This window comes from Acomys minous (genome assembly GCF_964271855.1).
Source record: "Acomys minous genome assembly, chromosome: 6".
Classification (NCBI taxonomy): domain Eukaryota; kingdom Metazoa; phylum Chordata; class Mammalia; order Rodentia; family Muridae; genus Acomys; species Acomys minous.
Genome location: NC_140487.1, coordinates 23389646 through 23409161, shown reverse-complemented (window position 1 = coordinate 23409161; position 19516 = coordinate 23389646). Strand labels below are relative to the sequence as shown.

The following is a 19516-nucleotide window of genomic DNA, read 5'->3' as shown; positions in this document are numbered from 1 at the left end:
AGAATGTTCTGTCCATTGGCTAGATCTGGACAGAGGTTCTAGGTTTACTGCATGCCCTGTCCTTGGTTGGTACAGTAGTTTGAGCAGACCCCTCCCCCAGATACAGATCTACCAGCCTTGAGGGTCTTCTTATAGGTGTCTAGGACCCTCTGGATCCTTCTATTTCCCCATTCTCCCATACGTCTCTCACCTGGAGTCCCAATAGAAAGACCCAACTTCTATCCCAATATCCTGCTAAGTGAAGACTTTCAGAGGACATCCCTGTTAGGCTAGTGTCCAGTTATAAGTGAGGATATACCATGTGTGTCTTTCTGGGTCTAGGTTAGCTCACTCAGGATGATCATTTCTAGTTCCATCCATTTGCCTGCAAATTTCAGGATTTCCTTGTTTTTAATAGCTGAGTAGTACTCCATAGTGTAAATGTACCACAGTTTCTTTATCCATTCTTCTATTGAGGGACATTTAGGTTGTTTCCAGATTCTGGTTATTACAAATAAGGCTGCTATAAACATGGTTGAGCATATGTCCTTGTTGCATGGTGGAGCATCTTTTGGGTATATTTCAAGGAGTGGAACAGCTGGATCTTGAAGTAGCCCTATTCTCAGTTTTCTGAGAAAGCGCCAGATTGATTTCCAAAGTGGTTGTACAAGTTTGCACTCCCACTAGCAATGAAGAGGTGTTCCTCTCGCTCCACATCCTCGCCAGCATGTGCTGTCGCTCGAATTTTTGATCTTAGCCATTCTGATGGGTGTAAGATGGAATCTCACAGTCATTTTGATTTACACTTCTCTGATGACTAAGGAGGTTGAGCATTTCTTTAAGTGTTTCTCAGCCACTCGATATTCCTCTGTTGTGAATTCTCAGTTTAGTTCTGAGCCCCATTTCTCAATTGGGTTATTTGGTTTGGTGATGTTTAATTTCGTGAGCTCTTTATATATTTTGTCAGATGTAGGGTTGGTGAAGATCTTTTCCCAGTCTGTAGGCTGTTGCTTTGTTCTGTTGACAGTCAACCTCATGAGGTCCCATTTATTAATTGTTGACCTTAGAGCCTGGGCTGTTGGTGTTCTGTTCAGGAAGTTGTCTCCTGTGCCAATGAGTCCCAGGCTCTTCCCCATCTTTTCTTCTAACCGATTTAGTTTAGAAGAAACTGGTTTTATGTTGAGGTCTTTAATCTACTTGGACTTGACTTTTGTGCATGGTGATAAATATGGATCTACTTGCATTTTTTTACATGAACACATTCAGTTAGACCAGCACCATTTGATGAGGATGCTATGCTTTTTCCATTGAATACATTTGGCTTATTTGTCAAAAAATCAAGTGTCCATGTGTGTGTGGATTCATTTCTGGGTTTTGATTCAATTCCATTGATCAACCAGCCTATTGCTATGCCAGTACCATGCTGTTTTAATTACTGTTGCTCTATAGTACAGTTTGAGATCAGGGATGGAGATTCGCCCAGAGGATCTTTTACTGTAGAGGATTGTTTTAACTATTCTGGGGTTTTTGTTTTTGTTTTTTCACATGAAATTGAGAATTGATCTTTCAATGTCTTTAAAATATTGTGTAGATATTTTGATAGGGATTGCATTGAATCTGTAAATTGCTTTTGGTAAGATGGCCATTTTTACTGTGTTAATTTTCCCGATCCACGAACAAAGGAAATCTTTTTAATCTTCTGATGTCATCTTCAGTCTCCTTTTCAGAGATTTGAATTTTTTTTCAAACAAGTCTTTCACTTGCTTGAGTAGAGTTACTTCTAGATATTTTATATTACTTGTTGCTATCGTAAAGGGTGTAGTTTCCCTAATTTATTTCTCAGCACAATTGTCATTTGTATACAGGAAGGCTACTGACTTTTTTGAGTTAATTTTGTATCTAGCCAATTTGCTGAAGGTGTTTATCAGCTGTAGGAGTTCTCTGGTGGAATTTTGGGGGTCACTTATGTACACTATCATATCATCTGCAAATAGGGATAATTTGACTTCCTCCTTTCCCATTTCGATCCCCTTTTGTTTGTTTGTTTGTTTGTTTTTTCAAGACAGGGTTTCTCTGTGTCACCTTGGTTGTCCTAGACTTGCTTTATAGACCAGGCTGGCCTTGAAATCATGGAGATCCAATTTCCTTTGCCTCCCAGAGTGCTAGAATTACAGATCTGTGTGCCACCACTGCCCAGCTCTATAAAGCATCCTTGTTTAATTTTTAATTAAGCATTTTAACAAATGATTCTTTTTCTGTATAGGTATGCTCTCAAAAAAGCCAATAATCGTCTTCTGAAGATCCTGTTAGAAGTTGTCAAGACAACAGCTGCTGCTGAAGAAACAATTGGCCGCCATGTTCTTGGGATTCTTGATAGATCTAGTAAGGGTCAGCCGGTTTCCAGCCTGCTTTGGAGGTCAGACATAGAGGCATCTGCCAAGCCCAGTGCCCAAGAAGAATGCACAAGAGGTATTGCTTCCATATGTTGTTGAAATAGTCCACACCTTGAACATAGGCTCAGTTCAGTGCACTCCCAATGTATACATGAAACTACATAAGGGAGACTATTCAACGTTTTTGCTACTAATGGACCATCATACACAAAGATTTTAAGGCTACTTTTTTCAACCACCATTATTGTATAGCATTTGCAAATGTGTGCCTTAGGGCTGCCACCATATATACATGGGGTTACAACCCTGCCTCTTTTGTCTACTGACAAATAATTCTGCATCACTACTTAGGACTCTCACGTATAAAGTAAGGAAAGCTTAAAACAGATTTTAGGAATCTAGCACCAGTTGGAGAGCTTAAAATGAGTCTCTATATAAAGCCTAAAGTTGTCGTCTCTTTGGACTGTCCTCTGCTAGGCCCTACCTGCCTTCTGGGAAGTGTGACGTATGCCGGAGTGTGCTGTGCCTGCATTAGGAATACGCTCTGACTTCCCTTCCTCTGGCTTCTCTGGCTGTGTTGGCTGTGCTCATCTTCTGGCTTCCGGCTGATCTCTGGTCTCTCTCATTTTTCAGTTCCTTATTCCCTGCTGAAGGAGAATCAGAAAATCAAAAGACAAGAAAGCTTTGTCAAGTGCAGAGAGATAGGGTTGAAATCTTGGATTAGAAAATTAAATCTAGTTTGCTTCCATCCCTCCCTGAGACCTCTTGCAGTCAGATGCTCTTTCTGGAGACCATTCGGCCTGCTGAGCTCCCTGTGGAGAAATGAGAAAAAATACCCAATTATAAATGCTTTGCTTAATTACAGGTTGTCCAGCAGTGTTTCTCAGCTCACAGAAAAGTTTGATTTAAAATTTTAAATAAAATTAACTTAAGAGCACCTCAGTTGACTTTAAAGATAATTTTTAAATGCTTTAGTAAAACAACTGAAATAACGATTGTTAAAATTTCTTTTCAAATTCACTTGTTTCATACTTGGTCAATTTACTTTTCAGATGAGCTTTTCTCTTGAGTAAGCTCCTTAGCAAAGAATATTTAATGTGTAGAACAAGGTAATATTTAAAACGTGTAGATGTGTTTTATCAATTAAACATAAAAAAAAGAAAAAATAACAAAAAAGATGAACTGGTTTTACCTCACTGTCTAAGGAGTTTTACAGTTCTACCTGTAAAGCTGAGGCTAGGCTGATTTCTGCAAGTTAGAAACACCCTGAGGAACCTGTAGAGTGTAAACAGTCTTCATGTCAACAGTTGCCATAGATACTGCAACATTCAGCAAACAGCAGTGAGCTCACTGCCAAAGCAGTGCGATGGAAGTTACAAGGGATACAGGGCCATTTAACTCTCACCGGAAGTCTGTGCTGATCTTTGTCTACTTTGAGAATGCAGAATTTAAAGGACATCTGATCCACACGGCTTCTTCTTCTCTTCTATATTACGTCTGCATTTTCCAGTGGAGGGGAAGTGTGTTTGTGTCCACTGAAAAAACCTAGCAGTTACTCCTCGTTGATGAGCATCCCAGCTTCTAGAAACTGTTGTTGAGCATGTCTCCATTGTTCCTGCTCTGTAGTAATTCAGATTCCTGCTAACGGGAAGCACTGGAATTCCCACAGGAGGCAAGATCAAAACACAACTGATTTTTTGTTAGGTTGGTTAGTTGATCTAGTTGATTTTTCAAGACAGGGTTTCTCTGTGTAGCCTTGGCTGTCCTAGACTCGCTTTGTAGACCAGCCTGGCTTTGAACTCACAGTCATCTGCCTGCCTCTGCCTCCCCTAGTGCTGGGATCACAGGCGTGCGCCACCACACCCTGCATTCCATATTATTGCAAGGATTATTTTGTTAGCATAAGCATCACTGTGTGTGCTCTGACGGTAACATCTTACATTTTTATGATCAGCAATGGTACAGATCTTGTTAATAATTTGATGTGGCCATCAGTGTCATTAAGGAATATTCACATACCCAGTTTCCATTTTTAAGTATATATTGAATTAAAACAGCTTATGGTTTTAAAATGTTGAATTTTTCATAAACCCCAATAATGTGCTGGCTTTGCAGTATTAGTAATATGCTCAGTGTGCTAGGATTCATCCTGCTGTTTCTTCGTATGTTTTAGATGGAAGCTAAAATATACCTTTAAAGTTTTTTTAATGCCTCATTTGGCATAACAAAAATTAAGTTTTAATCTGATTACAGGGTGATTTTTACTTTTTGGTTTTATATACTGCTTTTTTTTTTTTTCCTTGTAACACATGTGGCCAGTTTTCAGTCTCCAGCTCTGAACTTGTTTAGATTTTTAACAGGTATGGACTTGCTAACACTTGAAAAAAATAAGTAATGAATGTTTACTTCCTTGTGGGAATAAGCTAGTTTATGAAGTTGGAAGTCACGGTTAAGCTAGTGTGGGCTCAGTTCTGTCTGAGGGAATGGTGTTTCCCCTGATAAAATGAACTCTCAGAGCTGTGTTGCATTTCCTTTAGCTTTGACATATCCTAGAGGAAGATGTTCCCCTCTGTGCTGGCAAGCCAGGAATGGAAGTTTGTTTCCCGTGTTGTCTTTGTCACAGTACTGTGCTGAGGACAACAGTAGCCTACTAATGAGAAGGCATTGGTTCTCTTTAGATTATCATGACCTTAACTTACACTCATGGATCTCCCTTTCCTTCCTTGCTTATTTGTTTGTTTCTTTGTTTTGAGATGGCTTTGCTTTCTGTACCAGGCTAGCCCTGAACTCCCTTTGTGACCCAGACAAGAGGATTTAGGCAAAGTCTCCCCTAGAACCAAACTACTAAGTGTGCTGTGCTGCATCTTTATCTTTTGGGGGCTACTTAAATTCCTTTTTTCCTTTTTCCTTATCCACTGCAGAAACACTGGCATCCCGTTCCATGCACGGTGCACTTGGTTTTACGTGTCCTTTGTACTCTGTGCCTGAGATTTGCTCCCGTACGCACAGCGTCTTCAGTCTTGTTCTCATCAGTTGCTCCTCTGTGTCACTGGTCATGCGCAGCTCGCACCCTTTTGTTTTGAGGTGTTGATTGTTGCCAGCTTTGCGCTTCCGAGTACATTTCAGCACACTGGAGGAGAGAATAGACTAGTTCAGGCGTCTTTACCGACCTTAGTTCTGTTCACATAGCAGCAGCGCTGTCCTCAGAGGGCACTAGCCAACCATTACACTCACACTGTCTTCTCAGGGCCGGCCCATTCGTCCAGGTGAAAATTGAAGCTTATCCTTTTAAAATACTCTGCTTATGACTTCTTTTTTAATGGAACTTTTTGTTGTTGTTGTTACTTTATGATCTGTATGAGATTCTTTTTTTCCTTCTTAATGTTATCTTTACAACAAATGTATCCACTTCAAGTGTTTCAACTCTCAGACCTATAAAAAAGATGTAAAAGTTGCAGGCCCAAGCTTAACACATGCTATGTGTCTGTACACATCCTGTTGGTAGCTTTGTCATGTTCATTCCCACAGTACAGACTGTGTCCTGACCTGTTGGTCTGTGTCTTAATGGTTGTTGTCATTAGGAATCACCTGAGAAACCCAGAGTCGTCTTACACTTTTCTTCTTGCCTTTTTCATTCAGTCATGTCCAGCTTGTGCCCTCTCTCCCACTGGACTTCATTCCTTGTGTCTTTTCCACATCATTGGTTCATCACTCCTCGTTGGGCATTAAAATAGCCTTCTAAGCAATCTACTCTTTTTTTTATATGTTCTTAAATTTTGCTCCCTGGTTCATGAATTTGCTATTATCTTGTTTTAAATTATGATTAATCTTTTCCAGTCTTTATCAAAACCCCAAGTTCCAACAAAACCTAAGACAGTTCGCATTTTGGATCCAGCCCACTTTCTAGTTACCCTCTTTTGAAATTTTCCCCTACTTCACCCGCATTTCTCCATGCATTTTTGTCTGCTAGTGTTTCCACCATATCAGACTGTATTCTTTGCCTCAGATTTATCATATTCTCCAAACCCATGAAAAACAAAAGTGTCACTAGAGTGTATTTAATGTCTCAGATAAACATAGTATATGACATAAGTGGCTTTGTTTCCTAAGCACCAAGTAAGAACTCTTGCTCCCGTGGCTTCTGCAGAAATACCATCAAATTCCTAGATGGCTTCCTTTGATTTACAGTGTGCATTACTTACATACTTTGTATACCATTTTGAATCCCAAGATCATCTTGAACTCTTAATACTTCTGAAGTGTTTGTTCCATTATCAAGATATTTGGTTCTAAATACACGGTATAATAGAAGGAAATGCCAGTACAGGAGTCATGCTTTTTTATTAATTTGAAGAATAAAATGCAAGGTAAAAGTTATATTTGCTGCTACACCAATGATTAGAATTATATAAACATATATATAATAGCAAACTTTTGAGGGCTGGAGAGATGGTTTGGCTGTTACAACACTTGCTGTTCCTGAAGAGAACCAGGTTCTTAGCATCTGCATGGTGGCTCAGAAGTTTGTATAGGTGCACACAAGATACACATGTTCAATGTAGGCAACCAGTCATATATATATATATGCTACTCTCATGCTCGCTCTCTCCTGGTTTCTCCTCCTCTGCTTGGCTCTGGCTCTGGCTCTCCACCCTCATGGCTCATTCAGGCCCTAACTTCTCTCTCCCCTTTTCTTACTCAAATAAACTTCCTTCCTTTATACCCTCCCTACCAAAAAAAGGCACGCTGGTATTCTGTCACCAACCATCTGTTGATAGAGGTGACTAATGGAGGCTTAGAAAAGCTGCATCTGGTTTCGTGGCTCTAGCGTGCTGTCCTGGGTGAGTGTGCTATTAGGTGTCAGTGATAAGTGCTCAAGCCTTGGTTTCAGAGAAGCGGTTCTTAGCCTGCGGGCCATGACTCCTTTGGGGTGACCTTTTCAAATATCAGCTATTTACAGTACAATTCATAACAGTAGCAAAATTATAGTCATGAAGTAGCAGTGAAATAATTTTATGGTTGAAGTCACCACAACATGAGGGCCTGTATTAAAGGGGCGCAGCATTAGGAAGGGCGCAGCGTTAGGAAGGGCGCAGAGAACTACTCTTTAGGGGAAGTGGAGCTTAGATTCTACCTAGGTATATGTACTGATCCTTATGTAAAAATAATTAGAATATCAGTACTGTGAATATAATAAACTAGTTTATACTCTTTTTCCATCATACCACTGCAGACGTAGCACATAACAAAATTATCTTAGTCCATTTCAGTATGTAACCAAATCAATGCAAATCATTTGTTTCCCTGAAAAGTTGCATGGCCTGGTCGCAGATAAACATATCCACATGATCTCTTCAGTGTGCCCACGCTGATCTACTCATAGAAAGTAGGGTGTGGGCGATGGTGGCGGAGTATGTGTGCTCAGTCACGTGAGTTTGTTATGGAATCCAGGAGTCTTCCTCAGTTACTTTCCACTGTGTTCTGAGACAATGCCTCACTGAGCCTGGAGCTTCACCATGTTGGCTCGCCTGGCTGTCTAACAAGCCCCCACATCCTCCTGTCCCTGCACCTTGCTTTCCTCTGGAGCACTAGAATTACAGATGCGCTTCTCCACATCTGGCTTTTATGTGTGCTCATGTGACAAGCACTTGGCTTCACAGAGTCACCTCCCCAGCCCCTAAGTCTCTGTCACTTTGCTTTGTGTTTGCCTTCTCATTGCACTGTGAAGTCTATGAAGATGGGACCAGGTCTTGTTGCTTACAAGTCTTCATCACTTTTCAAACCGTTTGCTTGAATCTCTATTTCAAGGTGTCTTAAAGGTCTTTACTAGAGAGTGAGTGTGCATGGTGCACATGCTAAGGCTCCAGAGTTGATCTCCTACACCAAAAATAATTTTTCCATCAAGGAAAATATTCTGAGTAGCCAAGTATTAATTTCTGCCCTCTTACTAGCACAACATTGTCCTTCTCTGTTTATTTGCTGTTCAATACTCATTTGCATGTTTGTTTTGTTATTAAAGACCTTGAGATTGTAATGATTCACGTTTTAGTTTGACTTGGTGTCTTCAGTTCCCTATGTTGCACTTTAAACGTGTGACTCACTTACACCTTTAACTTGCTGCTCTTCTAGTTGTGGATGAGTCCATACCCTCCTATCCTGGAAGCGCCACAGCGGTGAAGGACAGCATGTGGTCACAAGTCACCGAGGAAGGAACGGAGCTGTCGCAGCGGCTTGTGAAGAGTGGCTTTGCTGGGCCTGTGATAGATCCTGACAATGAAGAACTTATGCTGACCATTAGCTCTCGGCTACAAGCAGCAGTTGAAAAGCTGTTAGAAGCCATAAGTGAGACCAGCAGTCAGGTAACCTTCTTGTCCTGCTGAGTTCCGTGCGGACCTTCTGCTAATCCACAGGAGGACTTAATGATTCTCTCTACCCTCCTACAGAAGTTTGGTCAGGCTTTGCGCTGGGTGGTGGAGCAGCAGTGGCTATGTGGCAGGCCTGGGCAGCTGAAGGGTCCATGCCTTTTTTAAAGAAGTGTGAAAAAGACCCAGGAATATAACTCAGAGGTTGAGTGCTTCCCGGGCTTGTGAACGATATACTCTCCAGTCCTGAAAAATAAGCATATGAACAAACAAATAAATAATGATTGTATTCTAATACAGACCTGATAACAGTATGCTTTTCAGATGGTAAAGGTTGATGTGTTCTTGTAATGAGCTCTTCCAGTTGTAAAATTCAGGGATACCTACTGTTACATGTTAGCTTAAAACTATCAAGATTTTAAACTCTACTATTAAGTGAAATATTCCATACATTCGTTTTCATTGAATTCTAGGAAGTATTTATTTCGCTATTTCTACCTTGACCCAATAGTTATTGAGTAGAGAGTTGTTCAGTTTCCGTGAATTTGTAGGCTTTCTGTTCTTTCTGTTGTTGTTGAAATCCAGCTTTAATCCATTGTGGTTTGATTGGGTCCAGTTGGTTATTTCAGTTTTCTTGTATATGCTGAGCCTTGCTTTGTAACCAGTGTGTGGCCGGTTCGGAGAAGGTTCTGTGAGGTGCTGAGAAGAGGGTATAATCTTTTGTGTTTGGGTGAAATGGTCTGTAGATACATTTGGGTCATAATGTCTGTCTGCTCCATTATTTCTGTTTTGTTGTAGGTGTTTTGTTTTGTTTTGTTTTGTTTTGTTTTCTGGATGACCTGTCCATTGGTGAGAGTGAGGTGTTGGAGTCTCCTACTATTAATAAGTGTGGTTCAATGTGTGATTTAATAATGCTTAGTAATGTTTCTTTTACAAATGTGGGTGCACATGCATTTCGTGCATAAATGTTCAAAGATGCCACCTTGGTGTATTTTTCCTTTGATAAATATGAAGTATGCTTTCTTATCTCTTTTGATTAATTTTTGTGGGGAGTCTATTTTGTTAGATATTAGAATGGCTACACCAGCTTGCTTCTTAGGTCTTTTTGTTTGGAAAATCTTTTTCCAACCCTTTACTGTGAGGCCCATCTGTAATGCTGAACTATGTTTCTTATATGCAGCCAAAGGATGGATCCTGTTTTCACATTCATTCTGTTACCCTGTGTCTTTTTATTTACGAATTGATTTTTTGCTTGCTTGTTTGTTTTCATTATTTCATTTATTTTTATTTTTTTTATTTTTATTTTTTGATACAGGGTTTCTCTGTGTAGCCTTGGCTGTCTCACTTTATAGACCAGGCTGGCCTTGAACTCACAGAGATCCACCTGCCTCTGCCTCCCCAAGTGCTGGGATTACAGGAGCATGCACCACCATATGCTGCTTTTCATTTATTTATTAATTTAATTTCTTTATGACCAATGATTATTAATTCATGTTCTTTTGTTGTTGGTGGTAGTGATAGTGGTCTGTGTGTGTGTGTGTGTGTGTGTGTGTGTGTGTGTGTGTGTGTGTGTACGATAGCTCAGCTCTGGTGGTGCCATATTGCTTCATTTAGTGTTCTTAAAAACCTAAATATTTATTGTCTTACCAGTTGTCAGACATTTGGTATAAATCACATTGGTGGTCCCAACTTACATCAAAATCCAAAGAATGATATTTCTTTATTAACATCCAAACAGCTGAATAGAAAATGGTACCAATAAAAGCCAGCTTTATTTGTGTTATTCACTTAACATTAAGTTATACTTAAAGATCAAAGAGTTGGATCATTAGCCAAAGTTCAAGAAACTAACTCAAGAACTGACATTACAAGTGCTGTGACACAATGTGAATTCTCTCCTGATGCTGCAAAACACCAGCTTCTAAGCAGATGTTCACAACATGCCAATAAGTAGGTGGTATAGTTAATTTTGTAGATCACAGTTTTATTGTTGAATATATATATATATGTATGTATATATACACATATATAATAAAAATTTATGTTATGTAAATTAATAGAATAAAAATGGTTATTACAACTAAAAAAAAAAAAAGAAAGAAAGTAGACATTTTCTACACAGATATTGTTAAAGCGTTTACTCTTCAAGTGAGCTAAAGACCTGCCTTGGCTTTCCCTGTACTGTGCTCATGTCCACACCACTTCCTGTTCTGTTGCCCGGTCAGCTGACTGACTCAGAAAGTAAGGTGGTTGCTCTTCAGCACTTCTAAAGCTTGTGTGCATGTGGATTCTAACTGTTCTGCCCTCAGTGGGTTCAGTATTCTGTACGGTGTGATTCCACACTGAATTCCATGTCATCTTGCTTCTGGTTTTGTTTATTGCTGCCGTTAATAATTGTGTAATATGTATTTCTTTTTATAATTTTTTTAGTTTTTCAATTTCATAGTGGCCTTTTCATACAAATTTGGTTTTGATTGACCCTTTCCTTTGCTTCCCACATCTCCTCCTGTCTTTGCTCAGACACAGTTCCAGTTCCTCCTTTCACTTTCACATCATATGTGTACTGTCCGTTATACCAAAAGCTCAATGCATGTTTTTCTTGACCATTCTTTAATACTTTTGACTTGGGTCTTTTGACTATTGCTCATATTATAGCTACTGTATATTAATATAAAGTATTGTCTGGCTAGCTAATATAATGTGTGTTTTTCTTTGACAACCACCATAGATAATTTCAAGTGATAAGTAGGTCTCACAGGCTACTGTCTTCATAGGCAGCTAGAAAAGAGTTTGCTCGTAATGATAGTAATGTGAGCTGCTGACGGGAGTGTGAGATTGACCTGAAGCACTCAATTCCCCAGGCGATGGAGTCCTGGGGTACAGCACAGCCTGGCCGTGGCTCAGCCCAGGTTTTTTTCAGCTTATTAAAGTGCCAGGGCAGTACTGTGTTGCTTTGCTCTGGCTGCATTGTTCTAATTTTAAATGCCATTGCGCAAATCTCAGCTGTGCGCAGGCAGCAGCCACTCTGTGACAGAGACCTCCTACAGAGATGCCACCAGCAGCAGCAGCAGCAGCAGCAGCAGCACAGCCCCGGTGAGCTGCACATGCTCAGGATGCCCAGGACCTGCATGCTGGAGAGCCAGCAGCCTGGTCTTTATTTGGTCAGCTAGTGATTGTGATGCACACTGGCATTTGAGGGCCAGTAACTAGAGGCAGTTGGACTAAACTCTGAAGTCCTCTACCAATATTTGTTATATATGTTGGGTTTTCGAGACAGCGTTTCTCTGTGTAGCCTTGGCTGTCCTGGACTCACTTTTTAGACCAGGCCGGCCTCTGCCTCCCTAGTGCTGGGATTAAAGGCGTGCACCCCCACACCCTGCTCTGTTACAGAGTGTTTTGAATGAAGTGCTGGCATGCAGTGTGAGCAGCTGTAGAACTGAGACCTGGCTCAGGAGAATTTACTTGTCAGCAGGATAACAGGGGCTTTGTGTAGTGTTCTTTTCCACTAAATTTTGTTCACCGTTACTAATTCTGAGTGATGGCTTTAAACAACCAACTTCAGAATGTCATCAGTAATAACATGGTGAATGTATTTAGCGTTCAATTAAAGCAGCACAAAGTAAGCTCTTTGCAAAGTAAGTGGAGCCATGTTTCCCCTTCCACGTGCCAAAACTTTTTCTTCTCCGTATTGGAATACTTCGCTTTAACCTTATTGTTATCTTGCACTGTTAAAACATCTAAAATAGAACTGGCAGACACTGGTGTGATGGCTTCCTGTGCTGAAAGAGAAGGTCAGACAAGTAGTTCTGTTGAGGAAGCCTTAACCTAGAGAAGAGAGCAGCTTTGACAGGGGGCGGGGTGGCCTGGGGACCTTGCTGCTACAGCTGAGTCATGTCAGCACGTTGTTTTGAGTACATACTACATAACAGTTACTACTCCAGGTCTTAGATATACAATACAAACAAGTTGGATAAAACTCCCACTTTCCAGAGCGTATTTAACAGAGCTGGTCAGTAATAAATGACATCATATGTCAGATAACTGCTAAGAAGTAAAACGGAGAGAATGTGATGGGGCGGAGCGCTGGGGACAGGGAAATAAAGGGAGTTATATTTGGCAATATAAGGAGCAAATACAGTAAAGACATGAGGGCTGGAGAGGTGGCTGAGCAGCGGAGAGCATGGGCTGCTCTTCCAGAGGACCCAGGTTCCAGTCCCAGCACCCACATGGTGGCTCACAGCCGATTGTTAAGTCCAGCTCCAGGGGATTCAGTGCCCTCTTCTGGGCACCAGGCACACTAGTGTGCATAAAATAATAAAATGATTCTTTTGTGTGTGTGTGTTGGGGGGTAGGGGGGACCAAAGGAGACTATATCAGACCAGTAAATGGAAAGAGCATTCTCACAGAGGAACAGGACTGAAGGCCGTGTGGTGCACCTGGCAGAGCATTATAACTGGAGCAAAGTGTAGAGGTAGTGTGGGAAAGGAGATCAGAGTGATGCAGAAACCAGACGATAGAGAACGTTGTTAACTCTTTTCGGGGTGTAGAGTCACTAAGAGCTTTTAATTTTTCATTTTAAAATAACTGTAGACTCACAGAAAAGCTGCAGACGTGTTGCCCTTGTCCTGTACACTGTGCATGCTCGCGCTGTGACTGAGAAGCTATAAAGTTACACTAGGATAATTCTACTAACTAAATATAAACCATTTCAGTTTTACTAACCTTTTGTCTAGTGATGATGTATTTCTCCATTAACCTTACCAGTCAGGGATTCAGACCTGAGGTGCTCCCTTCCTCTCATGCACCTCCTCCCGTGGATTATACCAATGTCTGTTAACCCATAAACACACCCCAAATCAGTTCCTACCTGCCAAATTTCATCTCCATCACTTCTCACCTGGGACTTTCTGAGTCTCCCGTTCCACATTTACTTCCTACGCCACCCCACCCCATCCCATCCCCAAGATGAGTTTCTCAGACACTTTGTAGACCAGGCTAGCCTCTAACTCACAGTGATCCGCCTGCCTATGCCTTTGCCTCCCTGAGTGCTGAGATTAAATCGGTGTGTTCCACTGTGCCTGGCTATATTGGGTACCTCTTTCCTCACCACTTTCCTGCCCATCACCCATCATATTACCATTTCAGGAACATCTCTAAAACAGACATTTCATACCATTTTCCTGCTACAATGTCTGACTTAACACACAGTGTACACATACACACACACACACACACACACACACACACACACACACACACACACACACGTGCGCACCTTTTAAATAACAAACAACCCAGTTAGTGCTGCCCATATACAGATGGGTGTGGGTCCATCCAGTGGAGCATGATCAGCCTCCCAGAGACCACACCCCTAGAGAAAACTGACTTTCCCTCCTAGCAGCCATAAAAGGTGACTAGCTCCTCAGAGAAGGATGTGATCTCATGTCCCCTCTGCCATCCCAGCTAGACCCTTGGCTAGTTAGAACTTTGAAGGTGGCTTTCAGGTGCTTTAACAAACTGTGCTTATGATTCGATTCCTCTATGTTGTGTGTAATGATAGATTTTTTTTGTGTGTGTTTCTTTTTGTAAATGAGGAATATTGCATTGTATAGATGTACACTTTACATATTCATTGCTTAAAGGAGATTCTTTTCCATCTTTGGATATGTGAGATTCGCAGTTTTCAAGCCAACACTTTGCCCCTTTGCTAAAGATACACTGAAGCACTGGTGTGTGATGGCTGTCCTTGCAGGACAGAAGCGCAGAAACAAGCTGGAGAGGTCGCTTGCCCAGCGTACAGTCAGGTTGTGGAGTTAGACTCAGAACTCAGGCAGTTTAACCATGGAGCCCATGTTCTTAGTCAGTAGGACTTCCGTCCCCTGCACAGGAATGAGATGACTCACCGTCAGCCAGCACTGGTGGGTAATGTGAGTGCAGGCTGGAAGCTGGGCTTTGAAATACTGCCATCATTGGGGACCCTTCAAGAACCATTTCAATGGAATAGCAGAAATGAAAGCCTGATTCAAGAGAGAGTGGCTTAAAGGGAAGTGGAGAATTAAAGACTAGGTGTGTGATCGAGAAGAAAAATTGTGACAGTTGGCTGGCTTGGTGTGTCCTTTTTAAGCAGTAGTAGAGAGTTATGTACTATACCAAGCACCTAGGGCGGAGCATGAGACACTTGTGTGGTGAAAGGTGAAGGCTGATGAACAGGTGATGACCACAGGTCAGAGTCCCTTGTGAATTAAATTGAAGAGACATAGGGCGTAAGTCAGATACTGTAGCGGGAAAATGGTATCAAATGTCTGTTTTAGAGATGTTCCTGAAACGGTCATGTGATGGGCGATGGGCAGGAAGGTGGTGAGGAAAGAGGTACCAAATGTGGAAAGATGGGGAGACTCAGAGCATTCCAGGTGAGACACGACAGAGATGAAGTCTTCGCAGGTGGAAATTGATGTGGCGTGTGTTTAGAAATTGAATATAATCCCCTGGAGAAGGAGCGTAATAATGAAGGAAGTACCTGAGGTCTGAATCCTTGAGACATGAGAGGAGTGAATCATGGGTTCCTTTTCATAGACACTGCGTTTTAGTGCGGGGGTTTTGAAATATGGGAAATCATGGAAGTTATCATACATCCAAATAAAGATACTCTCTTGATAGCCTGAAGTTTAGAGAGTACATAATTAGAAATGCCATTATTCCCAGGAATTTGAAACTATAATTTCCTTTAAGGATTAGTCTTATAAACCACACTTGGTATTAAATTCAGGAAGAAAACCCTTGATCAAAATAGTGCAAAATAAGCTCTATTGCTTTTGTCCATTTTTAGAAGGCACATCTTGCTTCTATTTATATAAAACAAAAGTCTGTAAGAAGCATTTTTTATGTATATATAACCAAGAGCACAGATCAAGGTAAACTAAACACATCAGGGGCTGGAGAGATGACTCCATGTTAAGAGCACCTGTTGCTCTTTCACAGGCCTGGGGTTTGATGCCTGGGATTTGATGCCTAGCAGTAGCATAGCAGCTCACAATCATATGTAACCCAGCTAGCCTGATATCCTCTTCCAGCCTCTGGGCACCAGCAAACATGTAGTCCACATACATAGAGCCAAAACACTCATATACGTAAAGTAATGTAATAATAAAAAGAAACAACAATTCACATGGGCACGCACGCACGCACACGCACACACGTACACACACACACACACACAGACACACCTTAAAGTAATTTAGAGAAAAATTTTTAATTCATTATGATAGTATAATTCAACTTACATATAAAAACCATATGAATGCCCTTACAATAAAAAAAAGTAAAATAAAGTAACTCCAATTTTTTGTCTCAATTATCCAGACTAACGTGACTACCATCAGGTTCTAGATGATCAACAATTAATACATACTAAATATAAATTAATTTATAGGATAGAGCTTATTACTTTCCTCAAAAAAAGCCTTAGATACAATTATACATTGTGAAACTATTAACCTTTTTTCTCTATAAAGTATTGCTTTCAAATTGTAAACATGTTTGTTGCTTTTACTTATTTAACTTGTTTAAGGGAGAACTAAATCCTGCATAATTACTTAAAGAGTTCTACCAATGCTAAGCAAGTTGGAAACACCTTGATGGTAAAATTATGTTTAAAGTGTAACAACAACAAATCAAAATCTTAGTAGACCGTTTGGCCCACAGATCCATCTTTGAGAAACACAGAAGCAGGTGTCTTGGACACCACTAATAATTGGGTTGGTTATTCCTCCATCTTGTATAATTTACAAAATTGAAAACAAAAACATCAAAATGAACATCTTTTATTTAAAGCATCTTTGATTGCTGAGAATCTAATTATGAAGAATATTTTCTAAGTTAATTATCTTATAAGATTCAGAGTCACTCACTGTCTCACTTATTTTTGCTTAAGGTTCTGGAGGCCCTGGAGACTGGCTCTTATCACAGCTTGGCCTTTAACATGCTAGTCAAGGTTCACAGGCTGCTGAAAGAAATGTGTTTACCAATTACCATATACAACATAGCCTTAAAAAGAAAGTTGTTCTTAACATGCACTCTAGGACCTGTGAAGACATTATAACCAAAACATTTATAGGCCAGTAGCTTCTTAAATGCCTTATTTCTAAGGAAATACCAACCAAGTTCTAATTCAGTTTTTCAGAAATATTTTATACTCCTGAATTAGTAATGTGAACACAAGCATACTTTCTATTTTATATTCTTAAAGCAACTTTTTAGTGTGATGGAAAAACACCAGCTTAATCCTGCAAAGCATTATAAACTTGTCTAAATACCCTTTTCAAAGCTCTGACGTGGAACTTGGATCCTGTTAGGCAGGCTTTTGTGTGGGCGTACTCACATTCCACTGTCAGTGTACCTGAAGGAACAGACACTTAGCCACACCCTCAGCTCTGTCCTGTTCCTCAGGGGAAGCTGACTGAGACTTTGACTCAGCCTGGAGGTTATTTGAATAGCTCAGTTCAGAGCTTTTCCTTTTGAACAGCGAGGAGAGTTCAGCTGCATTTCTCAAGAGTGCTGCCATGGAGATGTACACGCTGACCTTGCCTGCCAAGATCTGCTAGGAAGGCTTGCCTATTACCACCGGCACATTAGATACCAAGAGCAGCTCTAGTGCTCGGCTAATTGGGTTTTTATAGTTTTATTCTTTTCATTTGTCAAGGGTTCACTTGTTCGAACCGGGACTGTGTTTTGTTTGTTGCGTTATAACTTTTTGCTTTTATTTGGTTTTGACTTGATGGACTTGTTTGAATTTTGAGTTGTTTTTTTGTTTTTTAAGCTGAACTTTTTTATCTTTTTATTCAGTTTATATGAGTTAGTTTTACTTGTGAATACTAGAAAGAAAACTTGTGCTAGAATAGGATGTCTTAATAAAAGAAACCTTGTAATTAGTTTTTTTTTAAAGCTGAGGGAACAGACAAAGAAGCTTGGCAGCTTTACCTAGAATGGATTCTTTCAGGACCTATTTGGCCGCTGTCCAGCACAGTGGCTCTTGCTTGGAAGAACAGGAGGAAGACATTTATGAAGTTGAATCTCGAGTGCCTTTGCCATATCCTTATTCTCTGTCTGAACATTTGGATGAAAATAACTCAGTAATTATCAACACTTCTATTTCTCATTTTAATCACAAAAGAAATGGACACATATTAAAACTTATTTCTAAAATTTCACTGCCTACCCCTCCTTACTCAGTAAGTATGCAATAGTACTTTAGAAATGTAGTAAACCGTAATGAGGTGAAAACATGATTGTCTTTATAGAGCTTGAATGGACCCGTCCCTTTGCTGTTGTTACAGTGTTAGTTGCTCATACACCTGAGGTGCGTGGAAGGGCTGAATTTTCTCCTAAAATTTCAACTTAGCTGCTTTTGACTTCAAATAGCAGAATGAGATAAATAGTACATATCTCCGGTGCCAGTCAAGCTAGTCCTTCCTGTTCGTAAGATTCTGTGTCTATGTGTAATACTGATCCAAAATTAAAAATAGAATGACTGTGTTTGAGAGAAAGGGTAGTGTGCTGTCGCGAGCTGCCTAGTGGGTTGCTAAGCCAGTTAAACATACTTGTAATCAATTGCCCTATTGGCTGTAGCTCTAGACAAGGGAAAAGGAGCTTGTGTTCTGTATTTTTTTCACTGCCCTGGGGACTTACTTTCTGTTTTAATAAGTCTATAAATTCTATAGAGAAATGACCTTTTAAGCTTTTAAAAGGAAAAGTAATTTGTAAACACTGCTAAGTCCAAATGTTTAGTGTAAAAATGCCTGCGTGTTCACCATTTCCAGTTGGTAGGCTCTTTTAATGTATTCTGAACATTCTCTATAGGCTGTTCAGCATTTTTATAAGTTTTATGGCTTTAACTATAAATCCTAGCTAATATTTAACATGCCAGATCATTTTCAGAAGTTTTGCTACCTCACCAACAATTTTTAAAGTGACTAATGTTTTACCCACATTTCATGCTGTTTGTTAAATGTAAAAGCTCTGGATTTGATTTTATATAGATGTAGGTATTTATTTTGCACATAGTAGGAGTCAATCATACCCACCTGGGAGGTAGAAACTTAAGTATAAATTATTTAGGTAAAAACTAGAGGAGGATCTTTTATCCCAGTGAGGTTTGGATCCTAGTGTGCTATCGTAAGTCTAATTTGTTTGATAGCTTTATTCTGGTTGATTGGTTCTACTTTTTGCTTTCTTTTTCTTGTGTTCATTGTAAATCTTTAAATGCACTGTCACACTAGCTAGCTATCTTAGCTTAGATCTTGTGAAATGAGATATAAAAGCAAAGACTTGGCAGTTTACTCATTGAAAGCAGGATTGTATGTTGTTTGTTGAATTTCTATAATAAACTTGAAATATGGAAAGAAATGCACCTATTTTGGTTATGGCTTGAACTCAGAGAGTTCACGCTTTTATTAGGTAACAATTAGATCATTTACTGGGGGGAGGGGTACATGTGCATATGCAGATGGGATGGATACTTTTGGAAATACGAGTTCAGGTTAACTCAAAGGGTACTTGTATAATGGTGAGCTCATACCTTATGGTCATGTGTCTTTACAATCTAAATGAATGTGTTCCGTATTTTTTGGAGTTAAAGACCATAAGACACACCCAGTTTTTAGAGCAGTAAAACAAACAAACAGCAAAAAAAAAAAGCAGTAAAAACAGCAGTCGGACCATAAGGTACACCCTAATTTCCCTCCCACTTTTGGTGAGGAGAAAATGCATCTAATGGTCCAAAAAAAT

The 19516-nt window shown here is 40.1% G+C and overlaps 1 protein-coding gene across 11 annotated transcripts in view; it reads left to right on the top strand.

The window, feature by feature from the left end:
* Positions 1–19516, top strand: part of AKAP9 (A-kinase anchoring protein 9) — a 174841-nt gene that overhangs the window by 106060 nt on the left and 49265 nt on the right. For all 11 annotated transcript variants that reach the window (XM_084786927.1, XM_084786921.1, XM_084786924.1 and 8 more), the window contains 2 exons: positions 2243–2448; positions 8502–8731. In XM_084786927.1, the coding sequence (XP_084643053.1) occupies positions 2243–2448; positions 8502–8731 (436 nt within the window). The remainder of the gene's footprint in view (positions 1–2242; positions 2449–8501; positions 8732–19516) is intronic.